Genomic DNA, 9,525 nt, shown 5'->3' on the forward strand with positions numbered 1-9,525 from the left:
AGAGAGTCATAATGTAACTATTTTAACACTATTCTGTGTAGTCAACAATACTTCTGGAAAACAAACAGAAACTATACTGCTACAAAATTAATTAAAACAATAAGAAAAAAACATTTCATTAAGTGGAAGGTCCCATTTGGGATTCTGAAGTGTCAAGGGTACACAAGAAACATGTAAAGATTGAAGAATGTTATTGCTTAGAACTACAATGTAATTTTTTGCTATAAAAGCAAAAAACAAACAAACAAACCAATAATGCATTATCCTATGAAATATTTATAGACAGAAGTAGGAATACATCTTCAACCACCATAAGGGTATTTTAGAACTTTATTTCATAGAGAAATAAACCTTTCCTTCTCATTAGTCATGTAGTTAATACAGACTAAACCTAGAACTGTCAGAGAACTAAATTCTCCTAAGTCGTGGAGCAAAAAAACTCAAAATGAAAACAGTTAAAGCCTCTTAAAATAAGTTCAAAAGATTAATATGAGTAAAGAATTTACATGTATTTTAAGTATTCAAGTGTATTTAAAAAGAGAATTTCCTTTTTTTTTTTAAATAAAGGTTATACAGCTTTTTATTATAACCTTTATTAAAAAAAAAAAAAAGGAAAAAGACAATTGCTCCATTAAATTGTTCTACCTTACACTCCTGTACTGGTGACTTCCTTAATCTCTGCAATGCACCTCAATTATGCACTAGCTATCTCTACGAAGATGACAGTAAAAAGCCATAAGGTATTCTGATAGTGGAGGAAACAAAATTTTACACAGCTGAAGGTGAAGCAACACGGAATGTCTTACTCAGTATATTCTGAGAAGTGTTCTGAAATTACCAAAAGGATGACTGCACAATAACTAATAACTAATACATAACTCTAAAATCAACTCATCTCTTTCGATGGCAAATAGTGTAGGGGATGTTTGCATTAATAAACTTTTCAGTATTATTAATACAATGGCAGAATACAAGATCATATTGTTATTTCTTCTTGTTTGCTCTCTGAATTTGCATGTCAGTAAAGCAGTCATAAAATGATCTGCTAATTATGAGCCAGAATCAGTATAACATAACATATACTATTAACAGAGAATAATTTAAGTATGTTACAGAAAACAAGACTAAGTTATCTAAAAGAAACCTCGTTAGCTAGCAAACTGTTGCTTGAAGCATCTGATTAAGTGTGAATATTTGGAACATAATGCCCAAAACCACAATTCTTAATTAAATGTTTTCACAGAAGATGTAGCTATGCTTTTTTCCTTAACAGAAGGACTCACATCCTTTCATTTCAAAGGCAGTCAAAAATACCAGAAACAGCTTTGTTCCATACCACATTAAATGAAGTTATCTGCATAAGTTATTGAGCCAGGAAATTGAGGCCACACATTTGGTGACTGAAAAGACTATTTATTCAGATAGACTTGGTGGGAGAAAGCAGTAAGCTATTCATACTCCATTTTTAAACAAAAGAGCTAATTGACATTTTAATCCAAGCTAAATCAGCTAACAAAATTGTTCAAATCAACTTGCTCTTACTGCACTATAATACCTGTAAAAAATCTTATTTACTTTCTCATATTTCATAACTTGCATTTCAACTTGGGATGGAGGCAACAAGTTTGTATCATTAATGCCCACGCTATTTGCAGAAAAGGATATAAAGTTAGAGCTACAAAAAAAAAAAAAAAAAAAAAAAAAAAAAAATTGGGCAATTTTTTTTTTTATCACCATTGCAGCAATTTCATCACACTACAGCACTACAAACTGTGCATCAATACAAAGGCCATGACACTGCTAGTCACAGCCAGCAATTCTACATCTAAAGATTAACAGTTAATACTGGGGGAAGTAGAATTTACCATAACTTCAGAATGACTTTTTCAAGTATCTCTAGCAAAAGTTAAAGTCCCCCAAAAGATTTAACATTGCCCAGAGACCAAAACTAGCTCCTGACTTTCCATACCACCACTTCCACACATTCACATTCCTTAACTACACTGAATAAAAGGGTAGAAAAAATGCTATAAGTCACCGATACAAACTCATGCAAACAAGCAGGACAATACTGGAAAAGCTGTCACAATGATCTGAAAACTAAATTTCTAAGTTAACTCTCTACAGTAGAAACCTATTTTACCTCAGTATGCTCTGGAAATAAATTGGAGGAATATTTAGAAACCTAAATCAGTGGACAAAGTGGTCCCTTACACATTCAGAAAGCTGAAGTCTTGGAGGCTGCACATTGGTGAAAGGTACCTCTATCAAAAAAATAATGCTTGCTTCCATTAGAATCCAATCTCTCTTTACTGCCACAATTTTGCAAGGAAAATATTAATAAAGTACTGTCATCTCATAATACGCATGAATGTTAAAGTAACTTCTTTTCTAATTCATTCAACAAAGAAGAGTCTAATGTAAACAGAAATAAATGGCTGTGTAGTTCTGAACATCTCACTACAGAAAACTTGTTTTGATCTCATTCAAGTTCTACCAGACTCTGCAGTTATCTATGTGCATCAGGGTAAGTAATGTTAATAATGCCCCTCGTGTAGGTTAAAAAAAAAAAAAAAAAAAAAAAAAAAAAAAAAAGCCTTATAATTTACCAGCTTAATTATTAAAGCAAACAAAACAAACAGATACAGCAAAACACCTTCCAGCAAAAATTAGTATCAAAACTACAATTAAAAGGCAGCATCAGTTCATGGTATTTCAAAAGTTAGACCACAGCACAGTCTGAATATACATATTTGCCACTATTTTGTTACATCAGCTCACAAATATGTACAGGCAGAATTTCAACTACTTACCACAAAACCAAAATAACTCAAAATACTTACAGTGAAGTATTTTACACGACAATGGCTCTATCAGTACTATGTATCAAAACATTACCATTACTTACAGATACTTTCAGATCAGACATTCATAGATGTGACCATGGATCACTGCAATTACTTTGAAGTATTTCTAAACAACCACTAATCACAGCTTATAACAAATATAAGGTCACCCCCCAAAAACAGTCCTCAAATGATTCCCTGTGAAATGAAACACTTGCTGAACTCATTACAAGCATATAATTAAAGTGCACTCAATACATTTTAAATCATTAAGCTCAATGTTAAACTGTGAGCATCTCTTGAAAATACATGCTGAGATCTACAGAGACCACAAAATATCAAGATCTTAAATACTTTAAAAATAACAGCAAGTATCATTTGTTGACGCCCCTCCACTTTAAATTTTGTTACAATTTTTAGTTCCCAAAGAAAATACACATATCCACAAAAACCTCTAAACATTATCTTCAAGTATTTAAAGTAACAATACTTACTAGCAGGCATTGTTAATCAGTAATCTGTCTTCTATTTTGAGAGGCATAAGCTACAAAGAGAACAAAAATGTAATTCAAAACAATGATTTTGGACAATTTACATCCAAATATACATAGAAACTTACGAAGAATGAGAGAAGTAACATTCTTTAGCTCCAACACCACACAGACCGTTACCACAGAAACCCAGACATTCACTCTATCTGACCAGAATAGTTTTCCTATTCTTGAAATTCCATCAGCCTGTTCTTACATTGGATGTCTGATTAAATGTCTTCTTTTAATTCATTGAGATGATCTTCCTCACTGCCACTGCTTATGGTGCTGAATGGTGAACATCCATACAAGGTACTTCCACTTCAAATGTAAATCACAGCACAGGGGATGTGAAAGGTTTCTGTTCTACACAAAGAAAACGATGCTAAATATTCATGTGGATTTTCTGTAACATTTTTCTCTCAGTGTTAAGAAAATAGATTCTAGATGAGAGAGCAAACAATTATAAACAGAAGATGCTTAATATACTTTTGACACAATTAGACATTTTCATGCCACTAAATCAGACTTCAAACAACCTATTTTGGAATAAATATAGCCTAACCTACTGTTTAAATACTGAAGTGCAAATTATTTGGCATTTTTCTATATTAAATCACCACACGTGGATTTTAGTAACAGCTAAATGCAAAGAGCCCTGCAAATACAGTTCTTCACAAATAGAAAAAATCTCAGATAAATGCTGTGTTGCTCCTTTCAAAAATAACAAATGAAAAAAAGCAACATTCAACTAATAATTGTTATGTATGTATATATAAAACACAGATTATTTTTCCAAGTACTAATAAGGTGAGAACGAACATTCAATTTGGTCAGAAGTACGTTTAAATGGCACCAAAGCAAGAGTCAGAAGTAGCATAATTTGATATGAGGAAATTTATTTTTAAGGCAGTTGTTCAAATAGAACATTTTTGGTTTCACTTTAAAATAGTTAACTGGATTTTTAATTACATTATGATTTGTAACAGGACCAAAAATTCAAAATGAAGCTACAACTTATACATACAAAACACAGCCCATAGCTTCCTAAATACAGTGTTGAATCACAGGCAGATTAGGCCTAGGGCAAATTTTTTTCCACAGATGCTGGTATCTCCTGAAAAAAATGCAATAGAACAGCACTAGCTAAAATAAGAAGCTTCTCATGATGACTCTGCTTTGCTGTTTGCCACTGGAATAAATTCTAAGCATTAAGGGAAAAAAAGTCCAGTATTTGATGAACAACAACTCAACAACTGAAAAAAAGATAAAGCCAACTGTGATAAAACAGTCATAATTTAGTTTAGGAGTGACATCTGAAAAAAAAAAAAAAAAAAAAAAAAAAAAAAAAAAAAAAAAAAGACTAGAAGCTGTTTTCCTAATGATAATAGTAAATCTAAACACAATTATAACTGAACTACAACTTTTCTGAATCTACACTTAAAAAGCAGATCAACGTTTGTGCGACAGGTTAGGGTCACCTTTCTTAACAAGAACTTTCAGTTTCATTTATAACTTTTTAAAAACAACTTGGCAAGGGTGAAGAAATGCACTGATTCATCAGATTCCAGAAGCACTAACATAGGAATAAAAACATGCTTTGTTGTATTTATTGTTTCTGATCACTCTCTCAAGTGTGCATCTTCTGTCTTTACTTCAGATAACCCAGGATGCAAAACTAAAGGATAGTTTAGAAGTTGAAACTATTTCTTTATAACCCAAGATTCCATAAATGGCACTAAACGCCAAACAGAAGTACAGACATATTTCTCTTGTTCAGCTTTAAAAGAAAAAAAGAAACCATTGTAGACATCTAAAATGGGAAGATCTCATGGCCCATATTCCACTATGTCAGATTATCTCAGTAATTTAAGAGTACATGACTCTATTCAGTGAGGAAAAAAAAGTATTCAGAGCTTTGGACCAAATCTGATTTCATAAGGATTGTCTTTAAAAAAAAAAAAAATAAGATTATATGCACAAGTGCTGGATGATGGGAAAAGAAAAAAGTATTAGCAGCAGAATTATTATCTCGGTCCAATACAGTCAGATCAGTAAAACTGTATATACCTGAGCTTCAGCTGAAGAAATTAGTATATTATGGTGTTGTATTTTCTTTCTGTAACTACACCATTATGTAACTCCATTATGTAACACTATAAATAATTAACTTAATTTGAGGATTCAAAATGAGATTGTAAACTGGGCACCCATCCATTCCTGCAAATTAAGACAAAGGAAAGCACAGGTTCAAGCTTCTCTCGCAGTCAGATGGTCTGGGCTGGTGAGCAGGCACGAGCTGAAAATGCTATAATGCACTATGCATTAAGTTCTGACATTGCTTTTTTCCCCACTCATATTTTCTACCTGAAAAACTGATCAAAACAGTTTTGTTAATAGGTAATTTGCCAAAGAGACACAAGATTAAGAAGTCCCATGCTTACTCTTAAATATCAACAGTTTGGCTCCAAAATGCAGTTTTCAGAATAAAACACAGCTTAAAATGGATATTTCTATTCTTTCTCAAAGGCCAGTTTAACCCAATATCCATTTCAGTCTCAAAACTGAAAGCACCACTCCTATGCCTCTGTACATACACAGCCAGCAGTGAGTTAAAAACCCATCTAATAAATACTTCTCCTCTATTTCATGTAAAGAACACATGATTTTGTTTTTACATATAAAGAAAAACCTTCAAAGTTGTTTAAAAATTACACAGTGATTTTACAAGTATTCCTTTGTTACAGAATTAGGCTAGACAATTAAAAACCACTGATATCAACAGACACTGTCTTTAACCCATACTGCTTACAGTTTAGATATCATAATTAAAAGTGCAGTTCACTTTCATAATAGCCGAAGTTAAATTGATGAGTCTGGACATGCCAATGCCTCCTTCCACATACATTGCATACAAAAACTGTCAATTCTTTTCTCCAGCATAAGTTTGCTTCAGAAGCAGATAGAAGATAATGTTCCTCATTAACTGCCCACGTTTCCTCAAGATGATGCCAGACTTAAAGCAATCACCTTCAAACAAATATTAAACTGAAACTATACAACCATTTTTGTTAGCTTTTTCCTGAACTGGAAATGCATCATTATTATTATTATTATTATTACGAGCATTGACACACTGACTTTTCTGGCAAGATGGCTTAATACTGAAGTTACTCAAGAATACATTTCAAATTATTTTGTGTATATTATAAAAGATTCAGAAAGCAGGCCACACATGCCTTGTCAAAGCCTTGGACATTCCTCTGGTTTTATACTACCTACTCAATTCACAGAGCAAACACAGAATCATAGAACATCTGATGTGGCTTTACAAACACGAACTGGCTAACTTGATTTAGATATGGGAGTTAAAACTCTTTTTGATATGGGACTTTTCTACAAATTCTCCAACAGAGCATGGAGATACCACAATCCAACCCACGCTTTTTTATTCCTAATATCTCAGCTCAAAGTACTATGGGATACCTCCCTAACCACATTAAGCTTAAAGGAAGAAATGGTAATATAATTAGTTCTCAGTAACAGGATTTGTGAACCTGCGCCTCAATTATCTTAAGCATGGCTCCATGCAGTGCACTTACTGGCAAGCGCTGCAGTCTGGTAAATTCACCCGGTAATGACTGCCCACAAAAGTGCACGTCATCTACCAGACAGTGCTGGCAGAAAAATGCACACAACACCAAAGCATACAAGAACTTTAAAGTAAAGCGTGAAGCTATTTAAGAATGCTCCTGTATAGTCCTATTGGACAGTCTCATTGTGTTCAATTAAAGTTTATCATAGAAAAGTTTGGGTTGGAAGGGACCTCCAAGTTTCAACCAGTTTCAACCCTGCTCTGGGCAGGGTTGCCACCCACCAGATCAGGCTGCCCAGGGCCCATCCAATGTGGTATTGAAGATGGGGCATCCACACTGAGATACTGCTGTGTTAAAGGCATTTCATACAATTCATATAATTGTCTGAGTTGGAAGACACCTTTAAAGGTCATCTAGTCCAACTTTCCTGCAATGAACAGGGGCAGCTACAGCTAGATCAGGTTGCTCAGAGACTCACCTAGCCTAACCTTGAATATCTGCAGGGACAAGATATTCATCACATCTCTGGGCAACCTGTTCTACAACAGTCCCTAACAGAGAGTCTGACCTCTTCCTTATTACAACCCCCCTTTGGATACTGAAAGGCTGCTATCTGGTATCCCCAGAGCATTCTCTTCCCCTGCATAACAGCCCCAGCTCTCAGCCTGACCTCACAGGGGAGGTGGTTCCCAACAGATCAGTGTCTCTCCTGTGCAGAGGACTCCACACATCTGTTGTTACCAACCTGCCTGAACTGCTCACCAGGAAGGAATGCTATCCAGATTAGGAAGGCAAGCAGCTGGGATCCCTCCCTAGAGAAGGAGTCATTGACAAAGTGACTGCAAAAAATAAAATCTCCCCCTGTCTGGATGCAACTCCTGTCAGCTGTGAAGGACAGGGATCTCTACAAGGAAAGCTTTACATGTCAGCCAGGACCACCATGGAGAGAGGCACCCAGTACCTATGGAGAAAGCCACCCAGGAAACAACTCCAACCCACAATCTTCCTCCAGCGCTTGCAAACTGATAACGGGGACCTCAGCACTGCTAGCAAGGCTCTGGCTGCGGGCAGACTCACGGAAGGCCTCCTGCCCTCCAGTGCCAGGCAGGCACCACTCAGCTAGAGCCCTCCTGGGGCCCTGCAGGGACAGCAGCTCTACTCGCTCAGAGGACGTCCCGCGGCTCTTCGCTCACCTTCCCTTTCTCTTCGTTTTCCCCAATCCCTCACCCCTCCGCAGCCCCTCAGCGCCCGCTCCGCGCGACCTCCTCGCTCCTAAACGGGACAACAGGAGAAACAAAATAAAAATAAAAAAGAAAAAAAAAAAAAAGAGAAAGAAAAAGACGGTCGCGAAAACAGAAACAAAGAACAGAACGGCTTCCCGACTGCCCCCCGCTCACCTCAGCCACCGCTCCGACTCAGTTCAGCGGCCGCCATTTTCTCCCCACCCCCCTCTCGTCCTGCTGCCCGCCCGCAGCGCACGCCGGGACCTGTAGTTCTAATGGGGCCACGCTGCGTCACGGCCGTGCTGAATAACTGGAACGGAAGTCAACGTGAAGCTGCTGTGGATCCAAGGCAGCGCCAGTTCTTAATGCGTTCTCCTTGAAACCAGCTTCAAAGTCGGACGTATTCGATGTCTGGTTTTCTAGACGGGCAAGGAGAAATATTAAATTCTGTTGTTCATGAAGGAAGTGCCAGTCTGTAGAGTTGGGTTGGTGAGCATAAGTACTCTAAGCTGGTAGCTAAACCAAAATGTAAAAATGTACATTGTTCACTGATTCCTGTGAAATCGCTGATTTCTGTGTGTGATTTCTGATTTTCACTGATTTCTGTGTGTGTACAGTGATCACATCATGGTACAGCTGGTGAAGAGCTAATGTTGAATCTTGTTTCCTTCATTTCATCGATTACAGAAGCAGTATCAATGTTTCTGACTCATGCTAATTGAAAATAACCACAAAAAATGCCAGACAGGGAGATGAGATGTCCCCACGCCTCATGTTCTTTAGCAGTATCCAAGCCGTACGCAGATTTGAGAAGAATGACAAAAACTATCACAATATGTGGGGGAAACCAAGGGAGTTAGAAGAATCCTTTTTATTTGCATGATTTCTCAAATACAGGTTGTGGTTCTGACCTGCAAATGATAAATATAATGAGAAAAAGTGATGGGTCTGTTTACTATGGATTGTACATGGAGTTGCTGCCTATAAAAGATAACCTTTGGGCTTGGACTGCAATTTATGAATTTTTCAGCCAACGATGGGGAACACTAAGTTACTCCACACAGCAGCATTTGTCCTTCGTCCATTAGTTTTGTTAATGGTAAGAACTTTTCTAGTCTTCTCTGAAATGTAGAAGAGATAGCCCACAAACTTGTCAGGTGTGCCTCCAAGTTCATAAATAATTCTTCCAACAATCAGCTACAGGCAGCTTGCTCTCTTTATTGGAATGTTTTGTTCAGGATATTTCTGTCTCATTTTTCTATTAACTGTGCATAAGGGAGTGCAGGTTCCAACGTACTCGTCATGCCATATGGTATCAGGAAAATGCTGG

At 36.6% G+C, this 9,525-nt stretch overlaps 1 protein-coding gene across 17 annotated transcripts in view; it reads right to left on the bottom strand.

The window, feature by feature from the left end:
* The window catches only part of EFR3A (EFR3 homolog A), a 68,715-nt gene extending 60,242 nt beyond the window's left edge, over positions 1-8,473 (bottom strand). For 6 of the 17 annotated variants that reach the window (XM_048940318.1, XM_048940320.1, XM_048940316.1 and 3 more), the window contains exons 1-3: positions 8,370-8,456; positions 8,166-8,244; positions 3,341-3,390 (exon numbers count right to left, since the gene is read on the bottom strand). In XM_048940318.1, the coding sequence (XP_048796275.1) occupies positions 3,341-3,350 (10 nt within the window). In that variant the 5' untranslated portion in view covers positions 3,351-3,390; positions 8,166-8,244; positions 8,370-8,456. Of the gene's footprint in view, positions 1-3,340; positions 3,391-3,593; positions 3,743-8,165; positions 8,245-8,369 lie in introns of those variants that run through there. The other 11 variants (XM_048940313.1, XM_048940314.1, XM_048940305.1 and 8 more) reach the window with 7 other exon arrangements.
* Positions 8,474-9,525: the final 1,052 nt, after the last annotated feature.

Source organism: Lagopus muta, chromosome 3 (assembly GCF_023343835.1).
Source record: "Lagopus muta isolate bLagMut1 chromosome 3, bLagMut1 primary, whole genome shotgun sequence".
In the NCBI taxonomy this organism is placed as follows: domain Eukaryota; kingdom Metazoa; phylum Chordata; class Aves; order Galliformes; family Phasianidae; genus Lagopus; species Lagopus muta.